This window comes from Siphateles boraxobius, unplaced genomic scaffold, assembly GCF_051911475.1.
Source record: "Siphateles boraxobius isolate OS27281-9 unplaced genomic scaffold, OSU_SipBor_1 9, whole genome shotgun sequence".
Taxonomy (NCBI): domain Eukaryota; kingdom Metazoa; phylum Chordata; class Actinopteri; order Cypriniformes; family Leuciscidae; genus Siphateles; species Siphateles boraxobius.
In genome coordinates, this window is record NW_027509219.1 from 16834267 (window position 1) to 16854077 (window position 19811).

At 44.7% G+C, this 19811-nt stretch overlaps 1 protein-coding gene across 1 annotated transcript in view; it reads right to left on the reverse strand.

The window, feature by feature from the left end:
• hmcn2 (hemicentin 2) overlaps positions 1-19811 on the reverse strand; it is a 149402-nt gene that overhangs the window by 55603 nt on the left and 73988 nt on the right. Inside the window, exons 37-50 of the mRNA XM_077224262.1 lie at positions 17295-17382; positions 13747-13908; positions 13542-13655; positions 13260-13456; positions 12557-12638; positions 12303-12434; positions 12058-12201; positions 11783-11942; positions 10908-11032; positions 10645-10828; positions 10439-10536; positions 6992-7270; positions 6654-6847; positions 6467-6548 (exon numbers count right to left, since the gene is read on the reverse strand). Coding sequence (XP_077080377.1) covers positions 6467-6548; positions 6654-6847; positions 6992-7270; positions 10439-10536; positions 10645-10828; positions 10908-11032; positions 11783-11942; positions 12058-12201; positions 12303-12434; positions 12557-12638; positions 13260-13456; positions 13542-13655; positions 13747-13908; positions 17295-17382 — 2041 coding nt within the window. The remainder of the gene's footprint in view (positions 1-6466; positions 6549-6653; positions 6848-6991; positions 7271-10438; positions 10537-10644; positions 10829-10907; positions 11033-11782; positions 11943-12057; positions 12202-12302; positions 12435-12556; positions 12639-13259; positions 13457-13541; positions 13656-13746; positions 13909-17294; positions 17383-19811) is intronic.

Sequence of the window (19811 nt, forward strand, 5' to 3'; positions counted from 1 at the left end):
CTTGGGCACATATCCGAGCCGGGGTCTCAGGATCACGTGAGAGTAAGCCGGCCCGAATTCCAGGCACGCTTCGTCAACTGAGAATGCGTGCAGGTCCCCTACCCTCTTGATGGAGGCCAATGCAACCAGGAGCGCTATCTTCATAGACAGGAACTTAAGCTCCACTGATTGCAAAGCCTCAAAGGGAGCACTCTGCAGGGCAGATAGAACCACTGAGAGGTCCCAAGAGGGAACGAGAGGAGGACGAGGAGGATTCAGTCTCCTCGCTCCTCTCAGGAACCTGATGATCAGGTCGTGCTTCCCAACAGACTTACCTTCGACCGGATCATGGTCTGCGGCAATAGCGGCAACATAGACTTTCAGGGTGGAGGGAGACAGCCTTCGCTCCAACCCATCTTGAAGGAAGGAAAGCACGACACTAATCGAACGTCTCCGGGTATCTTCTCAGTGAGAAGAGCACCAGTTGACGAAGAGGTTCTACTTCAACGCGTAGACGTCTAGTGTCTAGTGGACGACGCTCTAGCGGAAGTGATGGTAGCCGCCACCGCTGGTGGTAGGGTACTCAAACCTGCCTCGTCCTGTCCAGGAGCCACACGTGGAGGTTCCAAAGATCAGGTCGAGGGTGCCATAGGGTGCCCCGTCCCTGAGAAAGGAGGTCCTTCCTCAGGGGAATCGGCCAGGGAGGTGCTGTCGTGAGGAGTACTAGTTCGGAGAACCAGGTACGGGCGGGCCAGTACGGCGCGACCAGAATGACCTGCTCCTCGTCCTCCCTGACCTTGCGCAGGGTCTGCGCAAGAAGGCTCACTGGGGGAAACGCATATTTGCGGCCCCGCGGCCAGCTGTGCGCCAGTGCATCTGTGCCGAGCACCTCGGTCAGGGAATAAAATGGGTCGAGTCGTGGGAGGCAAACAGATCTATCTGTGCGTCCCCGAACTGGTCCCAAATCAGCTGAACCGAGTGGGGATGGAGTCGCCAATCTCCCGGGAGGGGCTGAAGCCGTGAGAGCTCGTTGGCTGCACAGTTCAGGGCTCCGGGGATATAAATGGCATGAAGCGACCTCAGATGCTTCTGACTCCATATGAGGAGGTGGCGGGCAAGTTGCGACATACTGCGGGAGCGTAGACCACCTTGATGGTTGATGTACGCTACAGTGGCGGTATTGTCTGAACGGACTAGTACGTGTTGGTTCTTGAGCACGGCCCGGAAGCGGCGCAAAGCCAGACGTACAGCCAGCAACTCGAGGCAATTGACATGCCAGAGGCGTCGGGGTCCTGTCCAGGAGCCCGCGGCAGCACGTCTATTGCACATGGCACCCCTGCCCGTGGAGGAGGCATCTGTCGTTACAACAACATGCCGCGAAGCTCGTTCCAGGGGCACTCCGGCCCGTAGAAAACTGAGGTTCGACCACGGGGTGAAGGTCTGACGGCAGGTCGAAGTAACTGTTACTCGGAGGGTGCCGTGTTGCCATGCCCAACTCGGGTTGGGCATGTTTTCCCAGTTTGCTCTTTTCCCAGTTGACCCGAAGGCCCAGACGAGCTAGGTGCTGGAGCACTAGGTCCCTGTGTTCGCAAACCTGGTCTCGAGAGTGAGCTAGAATCAGCCAGTCGTCGATATAGTTCAGGTAGTGAACCCCGTGTTCCTGAAGGGGAACAAGAGCTGCCTCGACGACCTTCATGAAGACGGGGGGACAGGGCTAGCCTGAACGGGGGGACGACCCTCTGAGGGGACAGAGCTAGCCTTAAAGGGAGAACCGCGTACTGGTATGCCTGCCCCTCGAAAGTAAACCGTAGGAACGGTCTGTGTCGAGCGAGAATGGAGACATGGAAGTAGGTGTCCTTCAGGTCGATTGGTGAAACCCAATCCTGGGGCCGCACACATTCGAAAATGCGTTTGGCAGTGAGCATCTTGAACGGCAGCCTGTGAAGGGAACGGTTCAGCACGTGCAGGTCCAGGATTAGCCGTAACCCACCGGTTTTCTATGGGACAATGAAGTACGGGCTGTAGAAGCCGGTCCCCATCTCGACCGGAGGGACGGTCTCGATCGCACCCTTCGCCAGCAGGGTAGCGATCTCTGCTCTCATGATAGGGGCATTGCCACCGACAAAAGTGGAGCGGACTCCTCTGAAGCGGGGAGGAGACCGCGCGAACTGAATCGCGTAGCCGAGCCTGATCATCCATGCGACCCAGCGGGACAGGTGGGGAAGCTCTAGCCAGGCTCCCAAGAACTGTACCAGCGGGTTCATACGAACCACAGACTTCCCACCGGTGGTGCAGCAGGGCGGAATGACTGGCCCAGACGTGGACGGCATAGCGGCCCGGTGTGGGGGCAGAGTCATTAACCGCGCCCTGACAGAGGAGACCAGGGAAGGATGAACGTTCCACAGGGGTCTGCTCTGCCAGGGGGCTGGCGACAGAGGCGGATGAGAGCGGCACGGTCCGGGGACGGCGCGCACTGTCAACCGGCTCTGGGACAGAGGAGGACGAGGGGTGCACGACTCGGGGGCGGCGCACTGTGTCGTCCGAGAACTCTGTATGCTCAGGGATGGAAATGTCACTTCTTTCTTTAACCACATTAGGATGCTGCCCATCCGTGGGTGAGCAGCGGGGAGTGGAGAACAAAAGATTCTCCCCCGGCCCTCCACCGAGGGAAGGAGTGGTCCTGCTACCATCACCTGTGCAGTAACTTTCAACATCCTTGAGCAGCCCGTCTCAGGAGCGCCGCTTGGCCCAGCGTTTAGTGGGGGGCAGGGCTGGAGAGGGCTGGGGCGCCTTCTTACGGCTTCCTCCGCGACCGGGCCCGGGTGGAGGCTGCTGCTTGGGCCGGGCGGGAGGGGCCGGAGCCGCAGGAGGGCGCCCTCGGCGGTGAACAGACTGAGGGTTCTGCCCGGTCGGCTGGGTGGGTGGAGGCAGCAGCAGGCCGTCGGGGCAGAATATGCTTAATAGCCTCAGTCTGTTTCTGGGCAGTGGAGAACTGTTCGGCGAAATCCTCCACCGCACCGCCGAATGGGGGTGTCGAGCAGGCGGGACCGCTCAGCATCCCGCATGTCAGCCAGGTTCAGCCATAGATGTCTCTCCTGGACCACAGCTGTGTCCGCAGACCCAAGGCATTTCTTTGCCATTGGCTCGTTTTGTAATACTCGAAGTTGATAGGCTTTCTAAGCGAAACCCCATTCGTCGTCATCCGACGTAACTCGGAGTGACAACGAAAGGGAACTGATTGTTTCAAGTCTCTGAATGTCACAGACAATTGGCCTTTCAGCCCACCAAAATGGGTGGGGCTGACTACCTATTTACACACAGAAATGGACACCTAGTCAGATTTTATCTCCTTTTGCACAAATACACTTCTCCTTGCTGACTCTAATGATGCTCCTCCTCTGCGGCTATCAGGTGAGTCAAATAGGTGAAATTCTCCCCTGTGACTCTCAAGTGTTAATCATAGAGCATACTTCTGTCTAAAATATCATCTTTTCGTAGGCGCGACCACGCCAAGTCACATTCAAAAACGAATGCTCTCACTGCGAGACCATGAGTCTCGCCTTGCTTTGCTCGCGAACTGCAACTCAGCAGCGACCCAGGCCAGCCTCAGTGCCCATCCAGCCCCAGCCGAAAGCGGAGCCGGAAGTCAAGCCTCCGCCCGGCCAAACGCTACCCATTTCTGAAACGTCAAGGGCCTCGCCCAAACCAAGAGCTGGACCCTGTGCAGGCGAAGCAGTCCTGATGCTTGAGGATAGAAGCGGAAAGGGTTAAGTCTCGTCGAGGAAGGACCACCCTCGAAGCGTGCCCCAGTCACATCTTCAGTTCAGGGCGCTGGAGACGTTGTGTTTGTTGCTGGTTCTGGGCCCGTCCTACCAGTCTGAATCCCTTCCTCATGAGGCGGCCTTTTAGAATGTTAACTGTAACACAATCCTAATGCAAATTCCGCTTTTGAGATTCGCGTTCGAGGAGGTGGCTTACCAATATACATTCCAACCATTCAGACTATTTCTAGCTCCACGCACCTTTACGAAATGAGTGGATGCAGCTATTTCCCCAATAAGACAGAGGGGAGTTTGCATCCTGAATTAACTTGATGATGGAAATGGACAGAGCCCATGTCGAGCTGCCCTGGAGATGATGGTAGTGCTCCTGGCTTTCAAGGATTTTCAGCAGGAGCTCAAGGGGGCACCATGTCCAGGTCGGACAACGTGACAGTGGTAGCCTATAGGAATCTCCAGGGCGGTCTCAGGTCCAGTTTTTTTAACAGACTGGCACACCGCCTCCTGCTGTGGGCACAGGACAATCTAAGCTCAATACAAGCTTTGCTTGTGCTGGGCTCCTTGAACATGGGAGCAAATATTCTGTCCCGGGACGGAATGCCCCCAGGGGAATGGAGATTCCTGCCCCTGATGGTCTGCATGATTTAGAGAATTTTCAGAGAGGCGGAAGTGGATTTCTTTGTGTCTGAAGAGAATACCAACTGCCCAATATTCTTTTTGAAAAGAAAATATGGCCCACAGGTGGCCCCCTTTGCACTTCTATGAATAATCGGAGCAGAAAATTGTGTGCCTCGGAGGCCGCTCTAAAGGGGTGCTAGTTACAAAGAAGAGACTGTCCCATTGTATAGTGGATGTAATAGCACTAACCTACACATCCCTGGACTTGCAGTGCCCCATTGGAGTAAGGGGCCACTCCCCCAGAGGAATAGCCTCTCTTTTGGGCGTGGTCTAGCGGAATATCCATGGCTGACATCTGTGCGACGGCCAGCTGGTCCTCTCCGTTCGGGTTCTACAACCTGGGCGTCCCAGGCATTTAGGCACGGGTTCTTACAGCCTAGACCGAGCTTCACCCACAGGGGGTTTTCTAAGATAGCAATATCTTCAGACTCTGGTCACCGAACCTGAGCCTGCCATTTCTAGAAATTCTAAGTCCTTGACTCTAGTAGCCTGCCTGGGCCCCTTCTCACTGAGTGTCCCCTGACTATGGCTTCACAGGACGGCTTCTGTTCTGTGCTGGTAGCATGGCGTTTTGCAGCCGTTCCCCATAGCGCACAGAGAAAATCTCAGACACATTACGAGTGAACCGAATTGAAAGGGAATGCTCCGGTTACTAACGTAACCTTGGTTCCCTGAAATAATGGGAATGACCATTGCGTATTATGCCGTGCTACTGTACATATGCAATGTGTAGCATCCACCTGGATGATACGATGGCAGCCATTTTGTGCCAGAACGCCAGCTTGTATCATTATAATATGCTGATTTGGTGCTCAAGAAACATTTCTTATTATTATCAATGTTGAAAATGGTTGTGCTGCTTAATATTTTCCTGGGAAATGTTAATTACTTTTTTCAGGATTCTTTGATGAATCGAAAGTTCAAAAGAACAGCATTGATTAAAAATATACATCTTTTGTAACATTATGAATGTCTTTACTGTCATTTTTGATCAATTTAATGCATCCTTGCTGAATAACAGTATTCATTTCCTAAAAAGAAAAAAAATCTTACTGACCCCAAAACTGCAGTGTATCTGTCACATTTTGAGTTTGTTTTTGCTCTGTTTTTCCTGTTTTGTTCATGTCTGTGTTTCTAGGTTAGCTTTCCAGTTTGTTAATTAGTTCAGTTTTCCTCCGTTCCCTCCCTGTTTGTTTAAATGGTTTCTGATTAATTTGAGTGTTCTGTTCAGGTGTGCCTTGTTAATTTATTCATTGGCTCCTCTTTGCTCTCATGTATTTAGGCCCCTGTTTGAGTGTGTCTGTTCCAGTGAGGGAAATTCCTGTGGCTGTGTCTTGGTGAGTGGGCGGCTCCGGGACGGCCTCCGTGGCTGTGGCTGGGAGGACGGGCGGCACAGGGAAGGCCCCTGAGTCCGCTCCAGTGTCGGCTCACGTCCCTGAGTGCGCTCCAGCCCCAGAGCTAAGCCCAAAGAGTTGGGCAACGCTGACTATGATGGCGATGGCTATCTTGTGCGTGGGGTTGGCACACATCCCCAAAGCTTTCGGGGGTTTTACCTGTCCATGGCCACAGAGGCCGTCCCTGAGCCGCCCACTCTCCCAGACAAGGCCACGGAGGCCATCCCAGAGCCGCCTGTTCTCCCAGACATGGCCATGGGAATTTTAACCATCCACGGCGACGGAGGCCGTCCCAGAGCCACCCGTTCTCAGACTCAAACAGGGGGCTTAAATACATGAGGGCAAACAAACGAGATAATGAGTAAATTAACGAGACACACCTGAACAGAATACTCAAATCAATCAGAAGCCATAGACAGAAACAGGCAGGGAACTAGAGAACTAATTAACAAATTAATTAACAAACTGGAAAGCTAACCTAGAAACACAGACATGAAAAGAACAGGAAAAACAGAGCAAAAACATACTAAAAATGTGATAGTATCTTAAATTATTTGTATTTTTTCCACCATATTTTTCTTTTATGATGCATACAAATTGTAATCTATTTAGTGCTTAAAAAAACATTTTACTCACGCTGTACGCGCACCCAGTGGTTTCTACCATCCTCTCCCGCTGGGCTACTAGCAAGACAGGTATACAGACCTGCGTCCTCCACCTATTCCAAAACATGACAGAACATATTGCCACAATCACAAAGCCACACACAAATGCTAAACAAGCTGAACACCTTCATTTTGAATTAGCCTTAAATTCAAAGCACCTGGACTTTGTTGATCCTGAGTAGCTGCCCATCTCTCTCCATTATTGCTATGTTCTCCTGTAGTGGACGTCCATCTTTCAGCCAGCTGAGGGTAGGAGGGGGGAGACCGGTAGCAATACACTCCAACTCCAGCACACTGTCCACTGCAACCAGCTGCTCCTCAGGGGATGAAGAACCGGATATCTTGGGGGGCTCTAATATGTGCATATACATCATCAGATTTAATGCATACATCAGATTCTATGTATTTCTGCTCCTAAAAGTATTATTGTTTTGGACCCAAAAACCTTCTCTAGTCTCTCATGTTTACATTCATACATCATTTCAATTGCAAATACCTAGGACAGTCAGGTTGAAAGTCTTGGTACTGCTTCCTGCCTGGTTGCTCGCCACACAGCTGTAGAGGCCTCCATCACTGGTACCCACATCAGAGAGCAGGAAGCGGGTTTCCTGTCCATCGAGGAGAAGATTGCGGTGCAGTGAGAGAGGTTGGCCATCTTTCATCCACAACAAAGTAGGAGGGGGCACACCGCGGGCTTCACAGGTCAGCGTTACCGAAAAGCCCTTGACTACGGTTACCTGCTCAGTCGGCTCTGTGCGCTCAACTGCAGGGGGAGCTGATGAGGGAGACAAACAGCAATGGTTAAAAACATGTAGCTAATTGCTAAATGGAAGTTGCGATCGTCTTTTTTCCCTATTGTTACTTATATTATCTGAGTGAAATATAAGAAAAAAGTAGGAAAGGACTTGATTTTGAATAGTTGGAATTGATTGGATCGTTGTTGTATGCTTTTGCTGTGATCTCATGTACGAGACATGTTGCTGAGAAGAGATGTTGATGCTAGAGGGAGGGGAAGTAATTTTGATGAAAGATAATGAGGGCACATAAATGATTTATAATAAATAATAATAACTAATAACTAAATAACTATTGCTCGATCACTTAAAAACAAAATGCTTGAACTCAAGGCATTAATGAAATATAATATAGACTTTAAAAGAACAAACCTGCTTTGCATTACTGAAACATGGTTAACGGAGGAGACTGATGATGTAAACCTCGAGGGATATATGCTAATTCGACTGGACCGTGATAGTCATCCAAATAATCCAAAACCTTTGGAGGAGGATTATGTAGGTTTGTCAACAACAGCTGGGCAACAAACATCACGGTACGTGGAACATATTGTTCAACCCTACTGAACTATTATCGGTGTCATTCAGGCCACACTACTTGCCCCATGAGTTCGGACTATTCTGTATAACTGTTCGGTGAGTCTATGTACCTGGGCCAAATTTTGCATTTGCATCCGAGGGTATTGCTGCCAGCTACAACATGGTGCCACGCAACTCATCGGATGATCCAGTGTTTCTTCAGGGGGATTTTAACAACTGTGAATTATCCGCGTTTTTGCCGATTTTGGAATAGTATGACGTGCCACACGAGACTGAGCAAAATTTTGTACAAATGTTTTGGTAATGTGGATGGTTCTTATGTACCAAGGTTACACACACCATTAGGATGTTCAGAACATAATGTTATCTCCTTCCAAAATATAGACAGATACTTAAAAGGACTGAACCTGTCATTCAGCAGGTTCAGTCATGGATTAAAGACTCAACTGAAAACCTTAGAGAGACTGTTTTTTCTGTTTATTTTAATTGTTGCAATGACGATCATGAGTCTTTGAATGACACGATTACCAGTTACATCAATTTTTGTAGAGACGAGGTGGTTCAAACCAAAAATGTTAGAATATTCCCAAACAACAAACCCTGGATTAACAAAGATTTTAAACAATCTTTAAAGGTAAAATAATTAAATAAAGAAATTAAATGTAAGATAAAGGAGGCACAAATACAGTATAAAGGTAGAGTTGAAAAATAATTTAAAACCGGGAATGTCAGAGACGCATGGACAAGATTAAATACAATGATGGGCAGACAACAGAAACGGGTACAACTCTTTGATAATGACCCCCATAGCTTTGTAAATAATTTAAATGCTTTTTACTTACTCTTTGACAATAATGCAGGTGTTGTGCATAATGTTAGAATCTGAACCTATGAGAATAGAGTTAGGGGAGGTTATCAAAGTGCTCTGCAGAATTAAACCAAATAAGGCTACCAGTACAGATGGCCTTAAGGGTATTGTTCTAAAAGAGTGTGCAGGACAACTTGGGCATGTACACTATGTACTAGGCTGTTTCAGGTCTTTTTAGATGATGGTTTTGTGCCAGTAACATGGAAAAATACTACTGTTATCCCAGTACCTAAAACATCTCATGCCAGAGCTCCTGAAGACCTTCGTCCAATTGCCATTACATCTGTTCTGTGCAAGTGCATGGAGCGTATATTATGCAAGGAATTTTTAGCACAAACTAATGGCTCTGAAGATCCATTACAATTTGCTTACATGCCCAATCGGAGCACAGTGGTTGCCTCCCTGACCTTACTTCATAATGCACAGCACCATTTAGATAAAACAAATGCTCATGTCAGAATGCTTTTTATGGATTTTACATCAGCATTCAATACTGTATAGCCACAAATCTTAAAAGAAAGATTGCAAGATTTAGGTGTACATAGCTGGTTAATCTTATGGATTGAGACATTTTTTAAGTAATAGGCCCCAACGAGTCTCGGATTGTATAGTCTTAAATTCAGGGTTACCACAGGGATGTGTGTTATCCCCTTCGCTTCTCTCTGTTTATACTAAAGAACTTCAATGTAACAAGGATGATCTCACTTTAATCAAATATGCAGATTACTTGGTTTTCATTTCTTGCCAAACAGACAAAAAATTTTCAACCTATTTTGAGTGTATTAAAAGTCTTGTACAATGGTTTGACAACAGACATCTACATTGAGAAGACAAAGGAATTATGCTGTGGGAATCAAAACAGGAAAGGTACAGATGGCCTCCCATATGAACAAGTTATTATAAAAGGTGTAAAGATAAAGCAAGTTTCAAATTTTAAATATCTAAGTACAATTATTCATGACAAACTCTCATTCCAGGAAATGTGTACCATATACATAAGAAAACAAGACAGCGTTTAGGTCTACTCAAATTTTAGCACTGATAGGAGGATCCTAAATATTGTTTACAGATTAATGATCCAATGTATTTTAACTTATAATATTGTTTCATGGTATGGCAAATTAACAATGAGACAGAAGAATATATTAATACAAGTAATTAACAAAGCAAATAAGATTACCGGCCAAAAACAGAGTACATTGCAAGATCTGTTTTCACACTTTATGGAGAAAAAGGTGATAGCAGTATATTCAGACCAGACTCATCTCCTCCACTCCTTTGAGGCCCTTCCTTTGGGGAATATACCGTTTGCTAAAAAGAACATTTATAAAAGATAATTTGCTCCATTGTTGGTGACTGTTTTAAATCAAATTTTCAATTGAGGTAGTTACTATAGGTGTATGAACGTGTGTATGCATAAGCATGTATTTATGCAGATACCTATTGTATTCATTTGTTTTAATCATGTATGCCCCATGTGTTTTATTATGTGGTATACAATGTGGTTGTACAGTGTTGTCTGATGTATCTGTTTTTTATGCCAGTGTTAAAGCTGAATTTCTGTCCAGTATATCTGAACAGACAATACAATCAAACAAACAACAAATATTTCTTAACAAATAAGAATGTCCATTTTGATTTCATGGTGACTTTAAAGTGTTTATTGTGATCAAGTTATTTTTTTATTCATTTTATTTATATTATTGTATTTATCAATTAAAAAAAAGATTTCCTGATATACCTTGCACTTGGAGGTCAAAGTTGAGTTCAGCTAATCCAGCTCGGCTACGTGCCACGCAAGTGTAGATGCCAGAATCAGACAGCTGCACTGATGCAATCCTGTGCCGACACAAGGATACAGGACACGTAAAACTAATGTAACGTCCATATCAGAAAAGAAAATATCAGAAATCACAGCATTGTCTTTATTCTGTTTGCAAAACTGACCTAAGAACAGAATCTGCAGAGAGTAAGCGTATGCGGGGAGACAGGAGTAAAGGATGACCGTCCCTCAGCCAGCTGATTTGAGGCTGGGGAATCCCGGTGGCTTTGCACTCCAGTGTGACCACACTGTGCTGTGTGGCGTGCACCTCACGGGGGACGCTGGTCTCCTCACTTATAGAAGGAGGAACTGTGGTGCAAAAAATATGAAAATCAATTCACAGATTTGTGTTGTGTACAATAAACTATACAAAGACAACTGCTCTCACCCAATACAAACAAGGCATAGATTTTGCTCTCTTGGCCGGCGGAGCTCATAGCCAGGCAGGTGTATGTTCCTGAGTCCTCTGGTTTTATATTCAGAAGTGTTAGAGTGCTCCCATCTGGAGAGATACTGAAATACATGCACACATCAGCAAATCAGTTAGTGCTACTGTGAATCATAAACAAACATTGTTTTATTGTTTATAAAAACTATTGATTTAAGTACAATGTGATAGAAAAATACAAATAATTGTTCTAAGCAAATAATATTATAAGCATGTACGCATATAATATAAGCATATACAAATGTAATTAGTTTTTATAAAGATACATTTTTCTGATGTGAATCTAGATATCTATTTATTACATATTATATCATATGACATTACAATCAAAAAGTCCCACCAGTGATTTGTTTCTATTTTAGATTTTTTTCTGTAAAAAAGTGTAATTAAACAATTTAATTGTTTTTCATTACATTTCTTTCTTTTAGATTTTTCAAAATTACATTTATAAAATTATTATATTTATATATAAAAAAGAAATCAATGACTCTATATCCTCTTTATATAAATACTTGTTATACATTATCATATTATATTACATTACATTACATTATATTATTACATTACATTACATTACATTACATTACATTACATTATATTATATTATATTATATTATATTATATTATATTATACATAATTTTTCGCCAGGCTTTTAAGTGATCGTATTTGTATCCAGTCAATTAAGGTTGTAATGAGGATCATTGTCATTTAATTTTGATTACTTATTTTGTTTGTAAGGTGTCCTTGAGTATCATGTGACATGACATTATAATATTAAAATCAAGAGATTAATGAATTAGTGTAAGAGTCTTACTCTATATGCTCTGTTTTTCCATTCTCAAGAGTCTTTCCATTCTTCAGCCAGCTCACTTTGGGAGTCGGTTTACCCATCACCCGACATTCAAGAGTCAGTTCCTCCCCAACAGGTGCACTGACCTCTGATGGGAGACCAGAATCTACAATGGTGGGTGACGCTGATGGTGCCAAATACATTTGATTATTTACAGTTTTAAATATCACACACAGTGTGAATCAAGAAACTAGACTGAGATTATTTGATACAAAGATTATCGATTAAGGCAGTTTTACCATATATAGTAAGCGAGTAGTCTTTTTGTGTCTGCCCTTCACTGTTTTTGGCGATGCAGGTGTAAGTGCCAGCATGAGAGAGCTGCAGAGGGCCTAACTCCAGTCTGTTTCCTCTCATTGACCAGTTCCATTGCAAACTGCTTTCTACACATAGAAACAAACAACAAAATCAGCAGCAACATAGATAAAAGCACACTAACAATAACAACACACTGATATCTGAAGGTGTGCGGTATTTAACTGACCAATAGGAGAGCCATCTTTCAGCCAAGCAATGTTTGGTACAGGTATGCCAGAGGCCTCACAGATGAGGGTGATGTGGGAGCCCAAATTCTGAGTGAGGGTCTCATGAAGAGGGCCCTCCATCACAGGAGGCACTAAATATGAAATTTAGCTAAACATCTGAAATTGCTTACAGCACATGTAACTGTTGTAATGCTTATGCAAACAGAGAATATTTAGATAAATGTTGCAATTATGCTGAGTTTTTAGGACTCACCATGGACTGTGACTCTAAAGGTGCGATCTACTTGACCCGCAATGTTGGACACCTTACATGAGTACACCCCGCCATCAGCCACCTAAAGAAAAAGTCATAAACCATGTCAACAAAGCATTAATTATAAATCAACCACTTATTTATATATTTACGCTTAAAGTCACTCCATCATTCAAAAGTTTGTGGCTGTTTTTTTTTTTAAAGAGGCCTCTTATGCTCACCCAGGCTTAATTTATTTGATCAAAAATACCATAAGAACAGTATTGTTGTGAAATATTATTTCACAATTTAAAATAACTGTTTTCTATTGTAATTTATTTTAATATATTAGTAATTACTCCAGTCTCCAGAGTCAAACAATCCTTCAGAAATCATTCTAATATGCTGATTTGCTGCTCAAGAAACATTTCTTATTATTTTTTCAACATTGAAAGCAGGAAACTGTTTTTTCAGGATTCTTTCATGACTAGAATTTAAATAAAAACATCATTTATTTGAGATACTGACATTGTAGATGTACTACTGTCACTTTCATCAATTTAATGCATCCTTGCTGAATAAAATTATGAATTTATTTCAAAAAGAAAAAAAAAACAATTCTTAATTCCCTTAAACTTTTGAATGTGTATATGCTGTATATGCATTTAAAGTTGTTTATATATGGGAGTTATATAAAACATGAGTTTTCTCAGTGCTTTCTTACCTGTACACCAACTATCTCTAGCTGCTGGCGCTCTATCCTCAAACCATTTCCAGCAGCCAGCTGAAGTCCATTACGATACCATGTGATCTCTGGTTCAGGGACACCATTGGCTTTACAACGCAGAATAAGCGATGACCCGACCTGAGGTGTCATAACCTCTGATTCTGATTCAATACGTGGCACCAGTGTAGGCAGGGCTAGAAAGGGCCAAATCAAAAAGTGTTCATTGCTATATTAATCTGCTTAAGCTTTAATTAACTAAAAAGCCTATAGACAACTAACAATAAACCGTAAGGAGAATGCTCTTTTGGTCTTGTCCAGCTGAGTTTGTGGCTGTACAGACATATTGGCCAGCATCCTGCTGTCCAGCCCTGGGAAGCTGCAGCATCTGACCACCTTTGGACAGGATGATGGCACATTACATAAATTCATGCTTCATGAAGCATTGTTTATAAACACAGAGAGCTACATTTAGACTGCAAATCACCTGGCAGTATGTGGATGCCAGTGGTGAACTCCAGCACCTGCCCATCTTTGGTCCAGATGATGTCAGCAGGTGGGTATGACTGCACATCACACAGCAGAGAGATCATGTGACCCTCCACCACGCTCATATCCTCCTCACGGTGGCCCACAATCTTTGGTGGAACTAATATTAAAAAAAAAAAAAAAAAAAAAAATTATGCTACATACGTATGTATTTTTAACAATGTACTACATTATTTGGTGTTGCATGAACAGATAAGGATGATATACTGTACAGTATACAACCACAATTTACACTGCCATTTAAAAGATTTTTAATGTTTTTCAAAGAAGTTTCTTATGCTACCTGAAGCTGGATTTATCTGATCGAATTGAAATTTTCATATATATATATATACAGGTCCTTCTAAAAAAATTAGCATATTGTGATAAAGTTAATTTTTTTCCATAATGTAATGATAAAAATTAAACTTTCATATATTTTAGATTCATTGCACACAAACTGAAATATTTCAGGTCTTTTATTGTTTTAATACTGATGATTTTGGCATACAGCTCATGAAAACCCAAAATTCCTGTCTCTAAAAATTAGCATATCATGAAAAGCGTCTCTAAACGAGCTATTAACCTAATCATCTGAATCAACTAATTAACTCTAAACACCTGCAAAAGATTCCTGAGGCTTTTAAAAACTCCCAGCCTGTTTCATTACTCAAAACCGCAATCATGGGTAAGACTGCCGACCTGACTGCTGTCCAGAAGGCCATCATTGACACCCTCAAGCAAGAGGTCAAGACACAGAAAGAAATTTCTGAACAAATAGGCTGTTCCCAGAGTGCTGTATCAAGGCACCTCAGTGGGAAGTCTGTAGGAAGGAAAAAGTGTGGCAAAAAACGCTGCACAACGAGAAGAGGTGACCGGATCCTGAGGAAGATTGTGGAGAAGGACCGATTCCAGACCTTGGGGGACCTGCGGAAGCAGTGGACTGAGTCTGGAGTAGAAACATCCAGAGCCACCGTGCACAGGCGTGTGCAGGAAATGGGCTACAGGTGACGCATTCCCCAGGTCAAGCCACTTTTGAACCAGAAACAGCGGCAGAAGCGCCTGACCTGGGCTACAGAGAAGCAGCACTGTTGCTCAGTGGTCCAAAGTACTTTTTTCGGATGAAAGCAAATTTTGCATGTCATTCGGAAATCAAGGTGCCAGAGTCTGGAGGAAGACTTCATGCTTCCATCTGCTGAAAAGCTTTATGGAGGTGAAGATTTCATTTTTCAGCACGACCTGGCACCTGCTCCCAGTGCCAAAACCACTGGTAAATGGTTTACTGACCATGGTATTACCGTGCTCAATTGGCCTGCCAACTCTCCTGACCTGAACCCCATAGAGAATCTGTGGGATATTGTGAAGAGAAAGTTGAGAGACGCAAGACCCAACACTCTGGATGAGCTTAAGGCCGCTATCGAAGCATCCTGGGCCTCCATAACACCTCAGCAGCGCCACAGGCTGATTGCCTCCATCCACGCCGCATTGAAGCAGTCATTTCTGCGAAAGGATTCCCGACCAAGTATTGAGTGCATAACTGAACATAATTATTTGAAGGTTGACTTTTTTTGTATTAAAAACACTTCTTTTATTGGTCGGATGAAATATGCTAATTTTTTGAGATAGGAATTTTGGGTTTTCATGAGCTGTATGCCAAAATCATCAGTATTAAAACAATAAAATACCTGAAATATTTCAGTTGGTGTGCAATGAATCTAAAATATATGAAAGTTTAATTTTTATCATTACATTATGGAAAATAATGAACTTTATCACAATATGCTAATTTTTTTAGAAGGACCTGTATATATATATATGGCTACAAAATACCCATAATGCACTGTGAGAGTCATACGCCGAATTATTTTTCAGCATCTCACCCGAAGATATTGGCCTCAGTTAAATTATCCATCCATTTTCCAAACAGTTAGTACAGCGTAATATCATACTCATACAGGTAAAAAAATTTGCTAAGTTTCAAATGATTATTAAGAAACAGGCACACACTATGCAAATGTGGCAGCCCTTCCAGTGCACTCAGTGTCCAAATTCACTCACTTGTTTTCATTCACTCCTTCAAGAGGACTTTATTAGTGGGGTAATGTAGGAAATAGTGAATGAGGGTATAGAGAGCGTTTTCGAACTCAGCTCTGTAGTTTTCAAATAAGCGTGAAGGACTTGCTGGATCAGGTGTATTTAATTAGAGTTGAAGCTTAAAGGCTTGTTCGACTTCATGCAGCACAGACTGATCAGAGGCTGACTTGAAGCAGTGCATGCCAATTAGAAATTTTGTCCGACTAAAGTGCAACGATTCGAGAGCAGACTGCTGACTCAGCTGGCGCAGCTTCTCCAGAGCGGCTGCAAAACCTTAGATGATGACAACACATTTCCATGATTGTTTCATGTTTATTCTGACACATTCAGTTCCACTAATGCTCACATATATGCATTTTTGTAACAATAAAATCTCTTTCATGTAGTTGTGATGTTATATTGTGTCATGTTTATCAGAATTATAAAAAAGTAGACCCCACTTCATTGCTATTTAAATAGTATAGGCTTATGTTGAACTTTATTCTTGTTCAAACAGAAGCTGTAGTAAGCAGTACATAAAATATTCGAATGAGAATGTCTCTGAAACGTCTTTATTTGACAAATATTGCATTTATTTCACTTCAGCTGTGATAAAGTATGCAAACACTGTGTAAGCGTCACTATGGGAAGCAGAAAGTGTCTGACTTCACGTCTCCGTTTTCAGATCCTCCCCGACTGCACAAGGCAACTCTCGGCGATCGGTTACATCCAGCTGCAGCCGAAGTCGAACACACCTAAACTGTGGAAGGCTGTGGCACTCCCGGAACTGAGTACACGTTTACACGACAACGGTGTACTAAAAATAGAAAAGATTTACCTTTGCTTTTTTCGTGTACAGACGCCACCATTGTCAAAAACGATCCTCGTTCACACAGATCCTCGAAAACTACTAAAAGTGGTGTATTATGCTGCCAGGCCAGTAGTTGGCAATGTAATTTTGTAAAGAAACACTATACACTTATAAACTGACCGCGTAATACGTATGTGCATGACATCGCCGTTTGCGCACATTCACGTTTTTGTAGTTTACACTGAGAAGATAATGGTATCGGTTTCAAAAACCTGCACTTTGAAACTAGTTTTCAAAAGTTTGGATTTTCCGACCCATAAATGTTGTTGTGTAAATGAACGGCCAAAACGCATAAAAAGTTTAAAGTTTTAGTTGAAAATGTTGGGCCCCTGAGTTTGCACCCCTGTACTAGAAGATTGGAAACTGCTGATGGTGATACATTTTTATGTTGGGTAATTCAAATATTTAGCCTATAAAATATTTTAGAGCACAATATAATTCATCATTTATTACATTTCCATTGTGTTTGCAGGACTGTAAGATTTTTTTCAATTCTATGATACTTTCAGGGCTGAAAATCAAAATTCCCTGATTTTTTCATTACTGTGTGTGGGAACTCCTACCTTGAATAGACAAGCTGTAGAGTCTCTCGACAGCTCCAGCTTTATTCTCCGCCAAACACTGATAACTAGCTGCATCTGACACTTGTATCTACAGAAAAGCACAGGTGAGTTATACAAGATGTCTTATAGCAAAGTAGCAAAATCTTTTAATTAACCTTGTAAGCTTAATTTATGATCCATTTAAATGCACATACAAACCTAACTCACTGAAATTATGTTTAAAAAGGAAAGAATTGGGGTAAAACGTCCTGGTTGCATATGCAACCCACCGTTCCCTGAAGGAGGGAACGGAGGACGTAGTCGACGTCGACTGAATTGGGATCACGCTAGGGAGCCTATCATCTTCGATTACTATTGAACGAGCCAATGGAATTGGGCATGCGTGATTTGCATCACACACTCCGCCCCCGCGGCGCGGGTATAAATACGGAAGTGGATGCACGCACTAGTTGCTTTTCGCTGAGGAGCCGAGAGTAACCCGGGGTCAGCGGTGGTCCAGCGGTAGTGGCAAGGGGACTACGTCCTCCATTCCCTCGTTCAGGGAACGGTGGGTTGCATACGCAACCAGGACGTTCCCTTTCAGTCGATAACGTCAGACGTAGTCGACGTCGACTGAATTGGGATCACCCTTTGCACACGCCACTAACGCTGCCACCTTCCAGTGCCTAAACCAAAGCCTCCTGATGCCCCTGCAAATTTAAGGCGGGCGAAGGACAGGGCTTAGGCCAGGGAAGTCACTGCTGTTCCTACAGGACCACTGGGAAAGCGTTCCCCGTACATTGGAAGGATGGGACGCTGCGGAAGCCACATCCAACCCAGAGGGAGGTAACGTGGAGAATACACATATGAACTGGGCGGAAACCGGGCAGTCTAACATATGGAATGTCACTGGGGTGGCTCCAGCCTAAGACGGGGGAGACACACCGGACAGTGACGGCAGAGAGACTCTGCCGAGGGAAGACACGGGCTCACCGCAGGGAGCCGTATCGTGGAAGAATACACATATGGGGTCGCCGTAGGGACCGCAACATTCGGACCCAGCCAAACACAGGTTTCACACTGCTTACGAGTGGTAGGCCTAACACCAGACGTTCCGCACGTCCGACGTCGGAGGGGTGTGGAGGAACTCAACAGGGTTCAATTTTAAGGGAACTCAACTGGAGTAGAAAGGCGCACATATCCAGTCCATAGGAGGGGAATGGCGCAGCAAGCCGACACTTGAACCGGGCTCACGGTGAAACTGGCTTCATGAGAAGGGAGCCCACGGGAAGCAGCGGTTCAACTAGGTGTCGTCCAGCCCCCAACTCTAGAATCTGTTTAGCAAAGCATATCGTCAACGCCCAGGCGGAGCACTTTACACTCATCATAGAGGAGCTCAACACCGGACAGTGACGGCAGAGAGACTCTGCCGAGGGAAGACACGGGCTCACCGCAGGGAGCCGTATCGTGGAAGAATACACATATGGGGTCGCCGTAGGGACCGCAACATTCGGACCCAGCCAAACACAGGTTTCACACTGCTTACGAGTGGTAGGCCTAACACCAGACGTTCCGCACGTCCGACGTCGGAGGGGTGTGGAGGAACTCAACAGGGTTCAATTTTAAGGGAACTCAACTGGAGTAGAAAGGCGCACATATCCAGTCCATAGGAGGGGAATGGCGCAGCAAGCCGACACTTGAACCGGGCTCACGGTGAAACTGGCTTCATGAGAAGGGAGCCCACGGGAAGCAGCGGTTCAACTAGGTGTCGTCCAGCCCCCAACTCTAGAATCTGTTTAGCAAAGCATATCGTCAACGCCCAGGCGGAGCACTTTACACTCATCATAGAGGAGCTCAACACCTAAGTGGACATGTTGCATCTCAGATTTTTACCGAAATGAAGGCAAGCACTAAGTGCAACTTTGCATGGAAACAGCCTTCCCTCTCTGCTGAGTTCCAATAGATATTTGTAGAGCTGGTCTGAGGTCTATGGCTTGCATTCTGTACACGTCCAAGTGAACGGACAGTGAAGCCAGGGCTGGATCTGCCTCCTCCAGGGCAGCGCTTGCAGGCTCACCACCTGCTCCTATTACGGGAGAGGTAGGAACCTTGGGCACAATCCGAGCCGGGGTCTCAGCTTGTGAGAGTTAGCCGGCCCAGACTCCAGGCACAATACGCTGAACGAAAGCGAGCAAGTCCCTACCCTCTAGTAGAGACCACGCGAGCAGGAGAACTCATATAACAGAATTATAACTCACTGCCTGCAGTGGCTCAGGGGCGGTCTCTGCAGTGCAGTCGCACCAGGGACAAGGCCCAAGAGGATAAAGAGGGACGCAAGGATTTACAAGACCTTGCTCCTCAGGAACCTGACGATCAGAACGTGCTTCTGCACACTTCTGCAACACGATGGGCGTCGTTTAAACACCGAGGCAACATCATTTTGAGGGTGAAGGAAAACAGCCTACTCCAACCCATTTTGCAGGAAAGAGAGCACTGAAGTGATCGAAAGCTTTCAGGATCTCCTCTGGAGAGAAGACG